At 35.3% G+C, this 21,327-nt stretch overlaps 1 protein-coding gene across 4 annotated transcripts in view; it reads left to right on the forward strand.

The window, feature by feature from the left end:
* The window catches only part of TOR1AIP1 (torsin 1A interacting protein 1), a 35,246-nt gene that overhangs the window by 10,616 nt on the left and 3,303 nt on the right, over window positions 1-21,327 (forward strand). For 2 of the 4 annotated variants that reach the window (XM_046681704.1, XM_046681705.1), the window contains exons 5-11: window positions 7,530-7,571; window positions 8,389-8,463; window positions 11,727-11,783; window positions 13,913-13,954; window positions 14,494-14,562; window positions 19,034-19,078; window positions 19,443-19,499. In XM_046681704.1, coding sequence (XP_046537660.1) covers window positions 7,530-7,571; window positions 8,389-8,463; window positions 11,727-11,783; window positions 13,913-13,954; window positions 14,494-14,562; window positions 19,034-19,078; window positions 19,443-19,499 — 387 coding nt within the window. The remainder of the gene's footprint in view (window positions 1-7,529; window positions 7,572-8,388; window positions 8,464-11,726; window positions 11,784-13,912; window positions 13,955-14,493; window positions 14,563-19,033; window positions 19,079-19,442; window positions 19,500-21,327) is intronic. The other 2 variants (XM_046681706.1, XM_046681707.1) reach the window with 1 other exon arrangement.

The raw sequence follows: 21,327 nt of genomic DNA on the forward strand, positions 1-21,327 counted from the left end.
CCACTTCTGAAAAAATTGGTCATGAATAGCAGTGGAGCTTTGATATAGCACTGGAAGGTGAGAGGATGGTGCAAAAACAAAGAAAAAGTAATGGAAATAAATCATATCACGGTGAAAAAAGGAGAGATTGCTATACTATTCATTTTTTCTGATAGCTCAATGAATGAATATAAATCTTCAATGTACTTTTTTTCCATTGTTATAGATTCTAAAATCAGTTCGGCCTTAAAGAAATTTTGCTATACCAAATAACTTTTAAACTATATAAAACATAATGGCTCAACGTTAATATAACTTTAGGGGCCAGCCCAGTGATGCAGCAGTTAAGTTCACACGTTCCGCTTCGGCAGCCTGAGGTTCGCCAGTTTGGATCCCAGGTGCAGACATCGCACTGCTTGGCAAGCCATGCTGTGGTAGGCGTCCCACATATAAAGTAGAGGAAGATGGGCACGGATGTTAGCTCAGGGCCAGTCTTCCTCAGCAAAAAGAGGAGGATTGGCAGCAGATGTTAGCTCAGGGCTAATCTTCCTTAAAAAAAAATAAATAAATAAATATAACTTTAGCAAGGCTACTGTATAATATGACTTACATTGAAGAGTTGTTTGAACTTCTCGTTTTAGGAAGAGTTTAGCTGTCAGCCTTTTTTTCTTCATTCTTTCATTTATTCAAAAAATTATTGAGGGGGACTTGTGGTTCCACATGTAGGGAGCTTGGAAATTGCCACTCCAACCAAAAATCAAGTAAACACTGACAGCTGAAAAATCAGCAACTCTTCTTGGATCCATAAGAAAGAGGAGGACACAGGGCAAAATGCTGCCCCCAAGATTGGGGCAAATATAGAATACAGAATACACAGATGAATACAGGAAGTCGTGGCTTGCCAGAGCAGAGACTCAAAAGTGGAAACCTCTGCAGGAACCAGTGCTGGGGTAGGAAAACCTGAACTGTGATTGACAAATTGCTGAAGCACTCAGTGTGAACAAATCTGAGAGTAAAAAATTCCCAGGGGGAACCAGTCATAGAGGAGGACTATGTTGTGAGATGACCCTCCAGGAGCTTGACTGAGTTCCCACAGTAAGTATTGGAGAAAAGTCCCCTCGGGGCTTCCAGCAGGGGAAGGGGAAAAGGAATCATTTTGATGTATGCCAGCACACACTTTCCTTTTTCACAAGGCCTGCCCTCAGGGAAAGCTATTAACCAGAGTCTGACCTGGAGTATTATCAGGTCCCAAATGACCTGAGGGAAGGGAAATACTCAACTCCAAGACATTCTAGACATCCTCTCCCACCTACAGCGGAAGGAGAAACTCTTGTGAGGTTCACAGACCACAGGCTTAGGCTCACCAAAATACTGAGACCTAACCATAGGACGGTAGAACGCCTTCCCTCCCCCACATCTCACCACCATGTTACTAAAGGCCCATTTATAGCAGTTCCTTTTACCCTCTGCATCGTGTCTGGCTATCAAGACAAAATTGCAAGACATACCAAAAGGCAAAAAACACAATTTGAAGAGAGGGAGCAAACTTCAGAATGAGATGTGGCAGGGATCTTGGAATTATCAGACTGAGAATTTAAACAACTATGGTTAATATGCTAAGGGCTCTAATGGATAAAGTAGACAGCATGCACAAGCAGATGGGCAATGTAAGCAGAGAGATGGAAATCCTAAGAAAGAAAGAGAAATGCTAGAGATAAAAAACCACTATAACAGATGAGGAATGCCTTTGATGGGCTTATTGGTAGACTGGACATGCTAAGGAAAGAATTTTCAAGCTAGAGGGTCTATCAACAGAATCCTCAAAGAAGTGATAATTTGATGTAATGGAGGTGTTACCTAATGCTCTGGTGGTAATCATATTGCAATATATAAATGTTTCAAATCAACATGTTGTACACCTTAAACTTATACAATGTTATATGTCAATTATATCAAAATTTAAGTAAAAATAGAATCTTCAAAAACCAAAAAGCAAAGAGAACAAAGACTGGAAAAAACAACATCCAAGGACTGGGTGACAACTACAAATGGTGTAACATACACATAGTGAGAATACTAGAAGGAGAGGAAAGAAAGGAACAGAAGAAATACTTGAAACAATAATGACTGAAATTTTTCCAAAATTAATTCGAATAACCAACAGAGTAAATGCCAAAAAATACACCTAGGCATATCATTTTCAGACTACAGAAAATCAAAAATAAGACATCCTGAGAGAACCACAGGAAGAAAACACGTAATCTATGAAGGAACAAAGATAAGAATTACATCTAACTTCTCCTCAGAAACCATGCAAACAAGTACAGAGTGGAGCAAAAGATTTTCACTGTTTAGGGGAAAAAAACACTAGCCTGGAAATCTGTACATTGTCAAATTATCCTTTAAAGCAGAAGCCTCTAGCCAGGCTAACTAAGAAAAAAAAAGGAGGAAAAAAAAGAAAAACTAAGGAAAAAAAGCCAGGATACAGATTACTAATATCAGAAATGAAAGAGGGGACATCACTATGGGGCCAGTGGACAATAAAAGGATAATAAAGGAGGGGACCAGCCTGGTGGCACAGCGGTTAAGATCACACATCCCACTTCGGCGGCCCAGGGTTTGATGGTTTGGATCCTAGGTGCGGACATGGCACCACTTGTCAAGCCATGCTGTGCTAGGCATCCCACATATAAAGTAGAGAAAGATGGGCACAGATGTTAGCTCAGGGCCAGTCTTCCTCAGCCAGAGGGAAAAAAAAGGATTGGCAGCAGATGTTAGCTCAGGGCTAGTCTTCCTAAAAAAAAAAAAGAAGATAATAAAGGAATACTGTGAACAACTCTATGCCCACAGATTTGATAACCTAGATGAAATTTGATAACCAATTCCTTGAAAGACGTAATCTGCGAAAACTCGCACAAGAAGAAATAGACGATATGAATAGGTGTATGTATATTAAATAAACTGAATCAGTAATTAATAACCTTCCAAAACAGAAAGCACCAGGCCCAAATGAGTTCGCTGATGAGTTCTATCAAATATTTAGGAATGAAATTATACCAATTCTGTATAATCTCTTTCAGAGGATAGAAGCAGAGGGACTATTTCCTAACTCATTCTGTGAGGCCAGCATTACCCTAATACAAAACCATCCAAATGCTTTACAAGAAAAGAAAACTGCGGACTGATATCTCTCATGAACATAGAGGCAAAAATCTTTAATAAAACATTTTAGTAAATCAAATCCAAAAAAGTACAAAAAGAATTATACACTACGACCAAGATTTATCCCAGATATGCAAGGCTGGTTCAGCATTCAAAAATCAGTTAATGTAGGGGCCGGCCTGGTTGTGTAGCAGTTAAGTTCACACACTCCACTTGGGTGGCCCAGGGTTTGCTGGTTAGGATTCTGGGCACAGACCTACACACTACTTATCAAGCCATGCTGTGGCAGGCGTCTCACATATATAAAGCAGAGGAAGATGGGTAGGGATGTTAGCTCAGGGCCAATCTTCCTCAGCAAAAAGGTGATTGGTGACAGATGTTAGCTCAGGGCTAATATTCCTAAAAAAAAAAAAAAAAGAAAAGAAAGAAAGAAAAATCAATTAATGTAACCCATCACATCAAGAGGCTAAAAAAGAAAAATCACATGATGATACCAGTAGGTTCAGAAAAAGCATTTGACAGACTCTAATACCCCTTTGTGATAAAAACTCTCAGTAAACTAGGAATAGAGGGAGACTTTCTCAACTTGATAAAGACTATCAGCAAAAAAACTTATAGCTATCATCATAATGGTGAGAAACTAGAAACTTTTGTGCTAATGTCAGATACAAGGCAAGGATGTCCCTGCTCATCACTCCTTTTCAACATTGTTCTGGAGGTTCTTGCTAGTGCAATAAGACAAGAAAAGGAAATAAAAAATATACAGATTGGGAAGGAAGAAATAAAACTGTCTTTGTTCACAGATGACGTGATTGTCTATGTAGAAAATCCGAAAGAATGGACAAAAAAATTCCTGAAACTAATAAGCAACTATAGCAAGTTTGCAGGATACAAGGTTAATATAGCAAAGTCAATCACTTTCCTATATACCAGCAATGAATAAGAGAAATTTGAAATTAAAAACACAATGCAGTTTACATTAGCATCCCCAAAATGAAATAAAGTGTAAATCTAAGAAAATATATCCAAGATCTGTATGAGAAAAACTACAAAACTCTGAATGAAATCAAGTAACTAAATAAATGGAGAGAGATTCAATGTTCACGGATAGGAAGACTCAGTGTCATCAAGATGTCGTTTCTTCCCAACTTACTCTGTTGATTGCAATCCCAGTCAAAATCCCAGCAAGTTATTTTGTGGATATCAACAAACTGATCCTAAAGTTTATATGGAAAGTCGAAAGCCCCAGAATAGCCAACTCAGTATGGAAGGAGAAGAATAAAGTAGGATGACTGACAGTACTCAACCTCAAGACTTTCTGTAAAGCTACGGTAATTGAGACAGTGTGGTACTGGCAAAAGAAGAGACAGACAGATCAGTGGAACAGAATAGAGAACCGTAAGTAGATCCACATACAGTCGACTGATCTTTGACAAAGGAGCACAGGCAATACAATGGAGCAAAGGGAGTCTTGAATAAATGGTGCTGGAACAACTGGACATCCGCATGCGAAAAAAAAATGAATCTAGACTACAGATGTTACATCCTTCACAAAAATTAACTCAAAATAGATCACAGACCTAAACGTAAACACAAAACTATAACATTTCTAGAAGATAACATAGGAGGAGACCTAGATGACCCAGGGTATGGTGATGCCTCTTCAGATGTAAACCAAAGGCACGATCCGTGAAAGAAATCATTGATAAGCTGAACTTCAGTAATATGAAAAACTTCTGCTCTGCAAAAGACAATGTCAAGAGAACAAGAAGACAAACCATAGACTGGGAGCAAATATTTGCAAATGACACATCTGATAAAGAAGTATTATCCAAAATATTCAAAGGACTCTTAAAACTCAATAATAAAACAACAATTTAAAAAAACAACCAAAGACCTTAACAGGCACTTCAACAAAGAAGATATACAGATGGCAATTAAGCATATGAAAAGATGCTCCACGTCATAGGTCATCAGGGAAGTGCAATTTAAAACGAGATACCACTGCACACCTATTAGAATGGCCAAAATCCAGAACACTCACTGCACCAAGTGCTGGTAGTGACGTGGAGCAACAGGAACTCTCGTTCCTTGCTAGTGGGAGTGCAAAATGGTACAACTACTTTGAAGATGGTCTGACGGTTTCTTACAAAACTAAACACATTCTTACCATAGGATCCAGCAATCGTACTCCTTGATATTACCCGAAGGAGTTGAAAAGTTATGTCCACACAAAACCTGCACACACATTTGTAGCAGCTTTATTCAAAATTGCCAAAACTTGGAAGCAACCAAGATGTCTTTCAGTAGGTGAATGGAAATAAACTGGTATATCCAGACAATGGAATTTAGTTCAGCACTAAAAAGGAATGGGCTATCAAGCCACAAAAAGACATGGAGGAATCTTAAATGCATATTAGTAAGTGAAAGAAACCCATATAGAAAGGATACACACTGTATGATTCCAACTATATGACTTTCTGGAAAAGGCAAAACCATTGAAACAGTAAAAAGACCAGTGGTTTCCAAGGGTTTCAGAAGTGGGAAAGATGAATGGGTGGAGCACAGAGGATTTGGGGGGCATTGAAAATACTCTGTGTGATACCATAATGATGGATGCCTGTCGTTATACATTTGTCCAAACCTATAGAATATACAGCACCAAGAGTGAACTGTAATGTAAATTATGGTCCTTGGGTAATTATGATGTGTCAGCATAGGTTCATCAATTGTAACAAATGTACCACTCTGGTGGGGGATGTTGATAATGGGGGAGGCTATGCATGTGTAGGGCCAGGAGGTATATGGGGAATTTCTGTACCTTCCTCTTAGTTTTCTGTGAACTTATAACTGCTTTTAGAAAATCTTAATAAAAAAAATTGAGTGTTTACAATTGTGCTGTTAGGAACATGACTGATGCAGTGGTAGAAGGGTAGTAGACTGGAAATCAGAAGTCCTTTTTTCTCACTTGTTAGTCCTGACACCCTTAGACAAGTCACTTAATATCTATCAGACTTACCTATGAAAGCATTGCCTTATGACGTTATGGGAATCAGATAACATACAAGAAGATTTTTTTTGAAAACTAGCAGCATGCAAATATTAAGGACTTAACTGTTACTAAGGTGGTAACTAAGACATGACCATTGACTCTTACGAAAACACCTTCTGTTTGCGTGCTATGTGAATAGTGGTGTAAATGAATAAAGTAAACTGCTGTACAAAGTTTGATAATAGTTATGCACTTAGAAAATAAAACCTCGAAAAGGAAATAATACCTTTGTATGAATGGAAGTACTAATGAAAAAATTTTTAAGAGAACAGCACTAAGACAAGTTGGACTTTCCATTTTTCTGCTTGAAAAAAAGAGAAAATGAAAGGACAGTCTCCCTAAGGATCCTAGATTAAAATAGCACATAGTATACCAGATTCTAGCTTTTTAAGAATAACATAGTATTATCTGCAGTTTTCTCAGTGTTAGTGTTTGTTTGTAGCAAAAGAAAATTGGTAAATATGTTTCACAGAGAAATTTGCATTTGCCAGTATTGAGTAGGAGTAGTTTGACTAGTATTATACCAGTAAAAATATACTGATTTGAAGAAGATATTTCCAAATTCACCATATAATGTATGGGCAGTTGCCTTCCACTGTTTTTTCTTTTGCAAAGCAAATAGAGGTTAAGATAGTAGAGGAAAAAGCTGAAAAGAAACAAATTTTCAGCTTTGCGGACAGAGTCTGATTCATGCTACTTCTCATATGATCAGTAATATTTTAGCCCAGTTGTGCACTGCCTGCATCTGGGCTTATCTCCCTTTATTTAAATAAATTTCAGAATAGCCCATGTAAAAATACTGCATTTGAGGTTTGTTTGATACTTTTTGCTCTTTTATCTTTGTCCAAATTCTCTGGTTCTGAGAAATAGTGGTATATGTGGGCCTGCTGGGATAGGGGAGTATCTTTACCTTTCTTACTTCCTTTTTGGATGTGCCAGTGCATTAAAGAGCTGGTTGTCAGTTCTACCAGTATGGTAGGCGTTTCAAGGGAGTGTAGAGAATCTGGCAAATAGGAGAACGAGAATATAGGAAATCTATAGGGACTGGAATATTTGTCAATGTAGAATTTAATGTTTCCTGCAAACACAGGTTACTTTTTAGCGCACAGATACACCTGCGGCTGAGAGTGTATAAACTCTTTCTGATTCTAGTTTGTATCAGACTTATTTCTAAAATAGCCTAGAGGGAAATAGTAGATTCCTTTTTTTATGATTTAACAGAAAAAAAATTTAGTTGGTGTGTCTTAATGTTCCCTTTCCTAAATTAGACACTGTTATTTATTCCTAAGCTTTAGCTTTTGATGTTATATACAACATGTGTGCTTTTCTCTTCTAGATGCCACCAGTGTCCAACAGAAGTTCATTTTCTCTGAAGAAGGTATTTTCTGTTAAAATATCACACAATATATTCTAAATCTTTTTTTGTTGAGGTGAGAAGCAATTTTGATAGGTACTTAAGAGTGAGAGGAGAAATAGTATCTTTTTCTTCAGAAAAAAACATTCATGCTTATTTGAACTGTTATGTGGACAGGTAAAATAGGACAGAATGAATGATGATAGCCTTTATGTGCCTTTTTAGCATCTTTTGTCTGCTTAAGTTAATCATTTTAAGCAAAGCTAATATTTTCAGTTTCTGGCATGTGCTGGCTTTTGATTATGGTATTAAAATAACTGCTTTTCCAAATTCTCATAACCAGTCTGTGTTTGAAGAGTACAGTAAAATTTAGTCCATTTTTAAGCCCATCAGAATCTGGAATTAGTCACCTGCATACTGAAATGTTTGTGTATGGGTGTCACAAATGCACAGGTATACAAATACACATGCATAGACTAATCTTGTCTGAATTTATGCACTGTATGTAGTGCCCCACCCCCGGTAAAATTTTTCCACTATTTAATGCTCATTTGTTTACTTTTTGACTCTACATTAAAGCCTTAGAATATAATCCTAGAGAGATTGCTTTGAATATTTGCTTGGGATATAATTATGTGCCTCAGAGAACATAAAATAAATGAGTTCACAGCTTATTTAGAACTTTGTGATTCAGAATAGTAAGCATAATAAGTATTGATTCTATATCTGATCATTAAAAAGGCTTCATTTTAGTATTGAATTACTTGTTTTTGTTTCTTAATCCAGATCTTTAAAGCATTAGAATAAAGACTATACTATTGTATTCTATACTTCTTTTTAGGAGAAACTGAAGATGATGATCAAGACAGCTCTGACACTGTTAAGATCAGATACGGGGATTCTGTTAATTTTGGAGGTAATATTGCTTTATGTACATATGATTCTTAAGAGCTGTCTTTTTAGTTAAAATATGAAGATATTCTGTGAATTTGTTTTTTTAAAAATACTGTAAAATATTTTATTAAAACTACTTTTTAAAAAGTATGCTTTTAAATATTTATTAAAATTCCTGATTCCATGTGTACATCTGATTAGGAATGTAATGTCATGTAATGTCTAAACAAATCACTTTTAGCCTGCTTTGATGTTTATGAAATATAAGAAATTTTTGTGCTCTAAAGAATAGTTATTTGTACCTTTTAAAAAAGTTTTAGCAAGAGCCTGATCACATTGGCATTGGTTCTTACTACACCATCAGGAGTGTTAGTTAGCTTTTAGGAAGTTTTAATATACTTAGATAACTACTTTTATCTCTTGATTGTTCAAATTCACACCAAGTTAGTAATTACAGTTTCTGATGTTTATGTGAATTTATCTTTAAGTTTATTCAATGAAAGAATTGACTGAAGAAAAAAAACTACCAATTTGAGGCTTAAGATGCTAAATGGATTTGTACACCTTATAAATTATGAGTAATTTTATATTTTACTCTTGTGGAAGAGTAATTCTCCATTTTTCCCTCACCACTTTTTGAGAATTTCTGTAATTCCTATGTTTTACTTTATCATTCCACTTTAAAAATAAGCTCATAAGCTGGTTTATGGGCATTTGGTATTCTATATGTTCCCCACTCTTACTCATTTTTCCTCATTCTTTCTTGATAGAGAAATCCCAAAGGAGATATGCAGCCTTCTAGCATAGTGGTTAAGAACATGGGCTCTGGAGCCAGAATCCCTGGGTTACTCCACTGCTAGGTTTGTGCCCTCAGGCAATTGCTTAACTTCTGTGTTCCTCAGTTTCCTCATCTGGGTTGTTGTGAGGTTAAATTATAATTCATATGTGCAAAGCACTTAGAAGGTACCTACCACATAGTAAATACTCAAATTAAGTGCTGCTATTAGTTTTCATGTATGTATACATAAAGCTCTAAAAGTAGAGACTACCTGAAACCATAAGGCTTCTAGAAGAAAATGTAGGCAATACACTCTTTGACATCAGTATTAAAAGAATCTTTTTGGACACCGTGTCTTCTCAGACAAGGGAAACAATAGAAAGAATAAACAAATGGGACTTAATCAGACTAAAGAGCTTCTTCAAGGCAAAGGAAAACAGGATTGAAACAAAAACAAACCCACTAACTGGGAAAAAATATTTGCAAGTAATACATCTGACAAAGGCTTAATATCCATAATATATAAAGAACTCACACAACTCAACAACAAAAAATCAAACAACCCAATCAAAAAATGGGCAGGAGACATGAACAGACATTTCTCCAAAGAAGATATACGGATGGCCAATAGGCACATGAAAAGATGTTCATCATCACTGTGCATCAGGGAAATGCAAATCAAAACTACACTAAGATATCACCTTACACCCATTAGAATGACAAAAATAACTAAAACAAATAGTAACAAATGTTGGAGAGATTGTGGAGAAAAAGGAACCCTCATACACTGCTGGTGGGAATGCAAACTGGTACAGCCACTGTAGAAAACTGTATGGAGATTCCTCAAAAAATTAAAAATAGAACTACCATATGATCTAGCTATCCCACTACTGGGTATCTATCCAGAGAACCTGAAATCAGCAATTCCAAAAGTCCCATGCACCCCAATGTTCATTGCAGCATTATTTACAATAGCCAAGACGTGGAAGCAACCTAAGTGCCCATCAACAGATGAATGGGTAAAGAAGATGTGGTATATATATACAATCGAATACTACTCAGCCATAAAAAAGAACAAAATTGTCCCATTTGCAACAACATGGATAGACCTTGAGGAAATTATGTTAAGTGAAATAAGCCAGATAGAGAAGGACAATCTCTGTATGACTCCACTCATATGAGGAATTTAAACCTGTGGACAAAGAGAACAGATTAGTGGCTACCAGGGGAAAGGTAGGGTAGGGGGTGGGCACAAAGGGTGAAGGGATGCACCTACAACATGACTGACAGACAACGTACAACTGAAATTTCACAAGATTGTAACCTATGATTAACTCAATAAAAAATAATAAAAATAAAAAATAAAAGAGACTAATTAAGCCATTCGTACAGCCGAAAGTTTGATGCCATTGCTTACGTGCAGAAGAAAACTCTAGCTAAAGAACAAAGAGGTCAGGCCTGTTAAGAAGAATACTGATCTTCCTAAATTATCTTCTGGGCCAGAAATCACTGAAGAGTCACAAGACGATCCAGTGGAATGCAGGAAGAAAGTATTAGAATTTCATGTATATTTATTTTTTATTTCATCATTTAAAAGTGTCTGTTTTTGTCTGTTTTATGATATGCATAACACATTAGTTAATATATTTCAGTAATGTATGGGTATAATATTAGAAAGAAATAATATTTTGGAGATTGATGCTCAAAATTTTTTTAGTAATAGGTGTACACTAACAAAAATATTTAGCCACCACAGCTGAATGTGTCAAATGCTTCTGTTTCCAAAACAGCCATCTGGTCACTTTTAAACTGATTTAGTTATGAACTCCACTTTTATATGGAAAAAATTTTTTAAGAAGAGTAGACTAAGATGCATAACATATTGACCACTTGCAAGAAAAATTTAAGGCAAAATGGGTATTAATGATTTCAGGAAGATCCATTATTATAAACTTGCAAAATTTTCCGCAACTCAGAGTTTTCATTATCTCCCTTACCTCATGCCATGTTCTATATCTTACATATTTTTTCTTTAAAAAGTGGTTAGAGGGGCCGGCCCCATGGCCAAGTGGTTAAGTTCGCGTGCTCCATGTCAGTGGCCCAGGGTTTCACTGATTCGGATCTTGGGCATGGATGTGGCACTGCTCATCAGGCCATGCTGAGGTGCTGTCCCACATGTCACAACCAGAAGCACTCACAACTGGAATATACAACTATGTACTGAGGGGCTTGGGGAGAAGAAGAAGGGGGAAAAAAAAAAGACTGGCAACAGTTGTTAGCTCAGGTGCCAATCTTTAATTAAAAAAAAGTGGATAATTAATTTTTTAGATACAACATAACTCTTTAGAAGCTATTTTTTAAAATAAATTATACACCCAAGTGTTCAATTCCCTGGGATTTATCTGAATATTTTTACTCTTGTGGTTATTCATTGTTCTCTTGTAAAATGTGTGTTTAAGAAGTTAAATATGCTTTATACTGCACTGTATTCCTTTTTTACTTTTTAGGTCAAACCAGCAGATCATCAAGTCAGCATTCAGAATCGCCTTGGCAGTTAGCACAAAGTGAGTGAAGCCGTGTTTACCGTGTTACATCTTAGACTGTGTGCATGGTCAAATGCTGCTGTTGTTTTTGAAGATCCTCTTTTGCAGTTAAATGTAAATGTTGAAAAAGAGGTATGATGAATGTGAAAAATCTCATCCTGCATCTTGAATTTGCTTCTTGAATTCATCATCTCTGTAGCAAACCTTGAATTAGAATTTAAAAAGCAAAAATGTACTGCTTTCTGTGATTTGTTGAATATCCTTGCTTCTAGTATAAATTTGTTGATTGTTTTTAGTTTAACTGATGCAGTAGTTTGAGCCTACTTATATGGACATATTCTAATAAGGATATAAAATTTTATATGCAGTATGATTTCAACACTATTGCAAAAGTTTGGAAGGATGAATAAATAAGTGATAAACCAGGTATAGTAAAAAATTAATGGTAAGCTAGGTGCTCGGTATATAAAAGTCTTACAGCTTTACTTACAACTTTGAAAATTTTCATATTAAAGTGTTGAGAAAATATAACACACCAAAAGGATTGGAAAGTAATTACTAAAATGCTAACAATGGTCTGTTCAGGATGGTAGAATCATTGATGACATTTTTCTTTTGCTTTTTTTCTGTATTTTGCAGGTTATCTACAAAGGATGTGTATTTCTTAGGTTAAGCAGAAATGATACTGTTTTTTCTTTTTCCTTTTTCAAATCAAGTCCCAGAATTTGTATTAATTATTAATTAACCAAAAATATCCTCATATGTAGAATCTTCAATGACCTTTTGTTTCCTTCAAGATCATCATTTTTAAAATAGGAGACTATTTTTTAAAAAAAAGTCTTTGGAAATCAGTTTTATAGTCACTATGTTCATAGAATTCCACCATATATATATGTAATCTCAAAATGTAAATATATATATATGTAATCTCTAAAGCTCCAACATAAATCATTAGTGGAATATTAATCATCTTATATGTTTGCCTTTTGTTATTCTAAATCTTTGATCTTTGGAAGCTCTTAAATGTATCTCCCTATATAAATTATGCTACACTCATGCAGTGAAATACTTTTCGTTATGAAAGTTCTTTGTATATTAATGAATAGATGATCAGGATATATTTCCTTGAACCTAAGATACCATTGATTTTATGTATCACAGCGAAAGAAAGACCATCTAGTTAAACCATGACATACCATTGATTATAAGATGCAGCCCCAGAAGTGTTTTTAAAAAAGTATTTCTTAGAATTGATGAAAGACAACTTAAAAAAGCATGTGTCTACTTTTTTAAAAAGTATTTTGTTAGTGTAGACTGAAAACAAATCTAAGAATATGCATCTGTCTGTCTTATTCACCATGGAGTCCCTACATGTAATGTTTTGTACACAGTAGGTACATAATAGATGTTTATGAATTTTAAGTTATACATTTGTAGAATGGTGCCTTTCTTTTACAGCTAGCATATATTGCATTTGTATTTAGAAAAAAATAAAGTTGAAAATAAATTTACTTTGATACTTGTATCAAGGGGTAGAAGTAACGTTTCTTCAGGGCATGTCTGGAAATTTACCTTGTTATAATTGTTTGTAATATCATTTCCTAATTGTCTCATTGTATCATTTTGCAGTTGTCCTTAAATGCCATTCTAAAACTTGAAGTAGCATCTTTCACTCCATAACTACTTCGCAATGTCCACAGATTTGCTTATATAGTATATACTGTTACATGTGGACTGCCTGGGTTTGTATCTCAGCACTGCTAGTTTTAGATATATAATCTTGGGCGAATTATCAATTTCACTTTCCTTGTTTTTAAAATGAGAATAATAGTATCCACCGCATAAAGTGTGAGAATTAAGTAAAATTATCCTTGATAGCCTGTAAACATTCAGTACATTTAGCCATTATTTTGATGTTATTGATCCTAAAGCTGACTGCTTCTTATCTAATTCCTGAACATTTTGAAATTTGGAAAAGGGGGGAAACATATATATATATAATATGTTTGGGACAGATGAATGAAAAGTTTGATTTTTTTTTTAACTATTGGTTTATAGTGTCCATAGTAAACAAGTAAAATGTCGATGAAACATCTTCATTGTTTTTGTTTCCAGGTATTCTATGAGCTTATCTCTGTTTTCTGTTCCAGATCGAGACTTCACAGCTCTTGATAAGCAACCTTCAGTGCTAAGTAAGTGGTTGATTATCCGTTCTTTTATCAGTCAACCAATTCTAACCCTGTCTTATTCTGCAACAAAAAGTTTGAATAGGATTTTAGGTCATTTTACCCTCTTTGCCTTTTAATGCACCACACATTGGTACTGTATGTGATAGTTACTCTGTGATGTGGACATGTGTTCAGGACTGTTTTACCAGAAGTAGTTTATTGGCAAGAGTAAATGGTTAACTTTTTCTTTGTAAACGACGTTGAAATCAAGTTCAAGTTTTATTGAACCCAGTCATTCTCATAGACCAGAGCAAAGGACTTGTGCATGGATTTGTCTGTTAGGTGATTGTGTGTTTATTTGCTGCCTTTTTTGCTGTGGGAAGTGGTTCATCCTCACTGATGTTATCTTTTGACATTATCTTCTACTTCTGAACCTATTGCTTTTGTTGTTTTCCTCCCCAACTTTGTTTTGTCTTTCTGATAAATTTACCTTACAGCACTGGAGCATGGTATACATTGTCAAAGTATGTGAAATAGTATCTTGGTGTATGTGTTTGCTTCAGGCTCGGCATATCAAAAAACCCCTCAGCAATGCGTTGAACAAACCACAAGAAAAAGGACGAGGGTGCAAAGTAAGTTAATAAATCTCTACTGTTATTGAAATAATTTTATTTGCTGTTTTTATGGCTTATTTAACATGTAAAAATATTTAGTTCTTCAGATAAGCATTTAGGTTGTTTGTGATTTCATTAATAAAGGACAGCTATGATTACTAGTTTAGTTATTTCCACCTGCTTGGACTGGCAGGAGGTGGACTGGGTGTAAAGTGTAGATAGTGGTGCAAGAAGACCCATGGATGGTGAGTCTGGACTTGACAAGTTGTCAGCTCTATCTAGCAGCAGTACAATTTGTACATGATAATGAATTTCTACTCTTTTGACAGTATGTGTTTTATTTTTAGCAGACTTTGTTTACTTGTATATAAATAACTATTTAGAGCAGCTCTGTGTATCTATTATTTTAAGCAATAAAGGGTGAAATCCACAAACTGTATTTTTGTGTTTAGGTTTAGGATGAATTCAATGTAAAAGAATTTAGGAAATACCATAGATAGATGTGATGTAGTAATCACACTCTGAACTCAGTCTATCATACTTTCTGTAGCAATGCGTCCACATTAACCCTTGACAGTGTAAAACGAATCCATGCCTTAAGTGCCCCTTAACTTTTACTCATCGCAACCATAGTGGGTCTCGAGGTCATCAGGCATCCCCTTACTTTTATTTAGATAATATAATAAAAATCCCCATTATATCTCTCTTGCTTATGAAATGACTAATTGGACAAGATAACCTCGATGACTTTGTTTTTCCATCATTAAAGCAGTAATGGTCACAGTTCATTTTTGTGTGTGCGTGTGTGTGTGTCTGTGAGGGAGATTGTGTGCTTTGGAACCTGTCTCTAAAAGTGGTGTAGAAAAAAGAGGGGAGTTTGGAGTTAGGGCTCTTGGGTCCCAGTTCCAGCTCTTTTACTTACTAATTGAGTGATCTTGGTAAAGTCACTTAACCTTTGTGAACCTCAATTTTCTTACCTTTAAAGTAGAGATAATAGTGCCTATAACTCATTTATTCTAATGAGCTTATTATATATGTAAACATAGTTTTTTAAGTCTAAATACGACATAATTATTAATGCTTATTATTAACAAGATAGTGTGTAATAACCAATAATAATAACTATGCAAGATTTGTGCCCTCTGCTCTTGACTTTTAGAGCGATTAATTGTTACCATACTCTTCAGACTTGAAAACTTGAGCTTTAGCTTTTAAAAAGATCTTTATTTTAGGGAATTTTGTTACTATCTCTAATAATGTTTTTAATAAGAGGGATAGACATTACCTTTTTAACACTGCCCTGCTTCAGCAGTATATACCCTGCTAAGTTTGTGTTCTATGAATATTATAAATATTACATACGTTATATAATAACTGTGATTTGGTCAGTTTTCATCATTAAAATCATAGAAGAGCACATAACAGCTTTTCGTGTATTATCTCATTTGATCTTTGCAATCATGGAGTAAGGTATTCAAGATAAACGTTATCTTGATGGATTTTTTTTTTCTAAACTAAAAGACTGTTTCTCATGCTCTTTCACTTGCCATCCTCATGGGGTTTTTTTTTAAACCATTTTTTTGAGGTATGATTGACATACATTTAATGTATAAATAGCTTATGTATTTAATGGATAGAACTTGATGAGTTTGGAGATAAGTATACACCTGTGAAGCCATCACCATAATCTATACTATAAACATATCTATCACCCCCAAAAGTTTCCTCCCACCCTCTGTTTATTATTTTTTTTTTGCATGTGTGATAAGAATGCTTAACATGAGATCTACTCTCTTAACAAATTTTTAAATATACAGTACAGTGTTGTTAGCTATGGGTCACTGTGCTCTGCGGTGGATTTCTAGGACTTCTTCACCTTGTATGACTGAAACTCTGTAGCCTTTGACTAATACCTCCTTGTCTCCCCCTCCCTCAGCCCCTGGCAACCACCGTTCTGCTCCCTGCTTCTATGAATTTGACTGTTTTAGATTCCTCACATAAATGGTATCCTGAAGTATTTGTCCATCTGTGTCTGGCTTATTTCACTTCGCCTAATGTCCTCTGTGTTGTTGCACATGGCAGGATTTCCATCTTTTTTAAGGCCGAGTAATATTCCATTGTATGTATATATACCACATTTTCTTTATCCATTTATCCATCAGTGGTTGCTTTCATGTCTTGGCTATTGTGAATATTATTGTAGTGAACATGGGCATTCAGATATCTCTTCAGGATGCTAATTTCAATTTGCTCAGATGTATATCCAAAAGTGGGATTGCTAGTTCATATGGTAGTTCCATTTTTGATTTTTTGAGAAACCTCCGTAGTGGCTTTTCCAACTTATAGTCCCACCAACGGTCTACAGGGGTTCCCTTTTCTCCACATCCTCTCCACATACCTAACTCTTTTGTTTGTTTGGTAATAGCCATTCTAACAGGTATGAGGTGATATCTCATTGTGATTTCGATCACCTGTTTCATTGTGCTTTTTTAGTTTGTCATAATCCCGTCGTCTATTTTTGCTTTTGTTGCCTGTGCTTTTGCTGTCATATCCAGGAAATCATTGCGAAGACCAACCTCAAGAAGCGTTTCCCGTGTTACTTCTGGGAGTCTTATGTTTCTGTACTTATGTTTCAGTCTCTAATCCACTTTGAGTTGATTTTTGTGTGTGGTGTAAGATTAGGGGCCAGTTTTATTCTTGTGCGTATGGATATTCAGTTTTCCCAGCGCCGTTTATTGAAGAGACTATCCTTTCTCCATTGTGTGATCTTGGCACCCTTGTTGAAGATCAGATGACCGCATCTGCGTGTCCGTTTCTGGACTCTATTCTCTTTTCTTGGTCTCTGTGTCTGTTTTTATGTCAGTACCATACTGTTTTGATTACTCTAGCTTTGTAATGTATTTGAAATCAGGAAGTGTGATGCCTCTAGGTTTGTTCCTCTTATTCAAAATTTCTTTGGCTATTTGAGGTCTTTTGTGGTTCCATATGAATTTTAGGATTGTTTTCTATCTCTATAAAAAATGCTATTGGAATTGTGATAGGGATTGCACTGAATCTGTAGATTGCTTTGGGGAGTATGGACATTTTAAGAATATTATTTCTCCAATCTATGAACGTGGAATGTCTTTCCATTTATTTGTGTCTACTTTAGTTTCTTTCGTCAGTTTTTTTCTAGTTTTCAAGTACAAGTCTTTCACCTCCTTGGTTAAGTTTATTCCTAAGTATTTATTCTTTTTCATGCAATTTTGAATGGAATTGTTTTCTTAATTTTGTTTGTGTTAATTTTTTTTTCTTGAGGAAGATTGTCCCTGAGCTAACATCTATTGCCAGTCTTCCTTTTTTTTCTTGAGGAAGATTGTCCCTGAGCTAACATCTATGCCAGTGTTCCTCTATTTTGTGCGTGGGACGCCATACAGCATGGCTTGATGAGCCACCACTGTGTAGGTCCACACCCAGGATTCAAACCTGGGAACCCTGGGCCGCCAAAGGGGAGTGTGCAAACTTAATCACTACGCCACTGGGCCAGCCCTTGTTTGTGTTAATTTTGTTTTCTTAATTTTATGTTCTATGAGATGTATAAATACTGCGTATGTTACATAACTATTATTTAGCTATTTTTCATCATTAATACCATCATAGTATAGAATTTTCCTATAGTATTATCTCATTTGATCTTTGCAATCATGGAGTGAAGTATTCAGGATAAACATTATCTGATGAATTTTTTTTTTATAGTAATACAGTTGTAACTTTGGAGACCAGCTTTGAAGCTCCTAAATGATGTCGTTTCCTAGGCTAAACTAGTAATTGTAAAACAGTATGTCTTTAGACTTAAGCTTGATGCCATTTTGTTTCATTTGAGGTTCTTTGTCATATGACCAAAACTAAGACTGTATCTTAGCAGTGCTAATTTTATTCCTCCAGTTTAGTCCAGTGTTTCTCAAGTGAAAGCTTTGGTAAACACCAGGAAAATCCACCAGGAAGATCATTTATATATACAAAAGTTGCAAAACTCCAGGCGAGTTATAGATGGCAGTATTGGTAAATGTAGGTCCTACAGATGGGTAACTCAGCCTCTTCACCTTCTGAACCCTGTCCTTCCATTTCCTCTCTCTTAGATGTTAAGATCTGCAGCCAGGCCCACAAGGATGGAGGGAAAAAGGAAAGAGTGGGGATAGTTTTTAATTTGTTTTCTAAAGTAATGATGGAAGTAGAGATTTGATGGAGTTGTGAGAAAGGTATTTTTGAAATCTGTTGTTTAACCCAAATCTAAAACAGAATTACTTGTCTATTAACAGAAATGGTGAAGTTTTTTTAATGTAATTTATATTACTGATATTTGAAATAGTTAGAAGTACCAGAAGAAATATTTGAATCAATTTGAGGTAGAAAATCGTGAGGATTAAGATTGAGTTTTATGTGAAAACTCCTTATCCGGATAGCTCAGGAATCCATAATCCATATTTTGTCCTTTTTCCCGTCTTTACAGCATCATCACCAGGCAAGAGTTTTCCACATGGCAATTTTTCAGATGGTATAATATGTTTCCTTTTATTATAGTTGTGCTTATTTTCTTTGTCTTCTTATTTGTCCCAAAAGTTTCACCACTCCCATTAAATAATTTGGGTCAAATACTTAAAGGCTTTCTCTCACAAAACTCATGTATTAAGAGCATGCTTTGTACTTCACCTCTACATGCTGCAAATAATTATGAAAGAAATTGGCCTTGTTTCTCGAGGAGCTGTCAATTTAATGGGCGCTCAGATCTTCTGCTCTTTCTTCTGTTTCTGGCTGATTTCTGCCTATTTTCTCTTGGTGGAATTTGTGTTTTCTTTCTCTATTGGAAATACTTAAATTGTGAAACATAAATTGATCGTCTTTATCACTCCTATCATTAGATGACAGCGTTCAGAAATCAGAACTTTGGAACCAGTCTCCGTCAACCTCCAGCCAACGTAAGTTTGTCTCTTCAGTTCTTATTGAGTCTCTAAAATCGGTGATCCATAATTGTTTTTCAGTTTTTTGACAGCGAAATAACTTAATGCTATTTGAAGAACTGTATTTTAAGCACTTCAGAGGAAAAAGTAGATATCTTACGAGCAGAAAAATTCTTTAAGGACAAACTCTATGAAACAGCAGCTGGTTTTTCTCCTTCACTTCACTGTCCATAAGATCAAAAGTAAAAGTTAATAAGTAAATGACTGATACTATCAACTGAGTGAACCTGGCTGAGTCAAAAGAAAGACAACACATAGCATGACATAATGGGATTACCACGGATTTTAGAGTCTACAGACCTATATTTGAATTAGATTGGACCACTTACCTTCTGTACAGCCTTGGGGCAAATTTCTTTAATTCTCTAATCCTGTTTATTATCCTGCATGAGTACTAAGAAAATAACAGTGATTCTCAAACTTTTTGGTCTCAGTACCACTTTCCACCAGCAAAATTAGTAAGTACCCGAAAATAAAATATAGGTTATACCTGTCCATATTTACCTTAAAATTAAAGTTGAAGATTTTAAAAAATATTTATTAATTTATTTTTAAATAATTTAGAAGAGTGACAAATTGTTTTATATTTTTTCTAATCTCTTTAATGTCTGACTTAATAAAATGGAGCTGGATTCTCGTATCTGCTTCTGCATTCAGTCTGTTAAAATAGATTGTTTTGATTGAAGTATCTACAGAAAATCCAGCTTTATACAGATATGTAGAATTTTAATTGTCTTCAGATAATTGTGGGTGTCTCTTTTGATACTCTCTAAAACTCAAACTCAACAAGTGGTAGTTTCTAAATGTTATTTGAAATGTGAAATCTGAAATTATGTTAATGAACTTTTTGTATTATATTACATAAAAATCCATTGGTCTTGTACCTTGAATGGAATGTCACATATGCTGGTCATTTGGGAAATATTGGTTCACTAAGTCACATAGATCTTCCATATGTTGACACATTTTGTAATACAGTGTAAATCACATTTGTTAATAGCACCTCAATCTGAAGACAAAAATGTCTTTAGTACTGGAGCTGTCAGGCTCATGGTGGCAGACACAAGATTTATACAATTCTAATTTTCACTTGAAATCTTGAATTTTATAATTGGTAACAGATATTGTCCGTTTTCTTCCTAGAAGCAGTAGGCTCACTTTATTCATTTTCAAAAAAATGTCTGCCAAATACGGAAGTCTGACTAATCATAGTTTGTCACTGGTTCTTTCAAGCAAAAATATCATGAAAAAAGCACTAGTTCAGTTTACAGCTCAGTTGCGCAAAGTTCTTTTCCTTGAGGCGACTGTTGTACGGTGCCATGCCACGGCAGTGCTTTGTGTATGCTTCCCAGTTCTTCACACAGACTCTTAAGATTTCTACACAGAGGTTGAGTTTTAATAAGGTAAATAATTTTAACTGCTTCATGAAAGACATTCTTAGGTGACACTGATAACCTTGAATGTGTGGCCATGAAGGATACAAAGACTACACTAGTCCAGTTTGTGCCACTGCCGTGTGATTCATGCTAAAGCAGCCATCGTTTTCCACCGTGGCTTTTTGCACCATCAATGCAAATGTCAACATGGTACAAAAAGTCAACTGTTGTCTTAGTGCTATGAGAATACATTTAACCTCAAGGACCCCCGTGAAAGAATCTCGAGGTACCCCACCAACCACACTTTGAGAACTGTTGCTCTAAAAGGTCCGTAGTACAATTATTATCCTAAAGCAGTCAATCAATAAATAGAAGGTGTAATAGTACCATTGTTGCTATCATATTGAATG

Source organism: Equus quagga, chromosome 13, assembly GCF_021613505.1.
Source record: "Equus quagga isolate Etosha38 chromosome 13, UCLA_HA_Equagga_1.0, whole genome shotgun sequence".
NCBI lineage: Eukaryota > Metazoa > Chordata > Mammalia > Perissodactyla > Equidae > Equus > Equus quagga.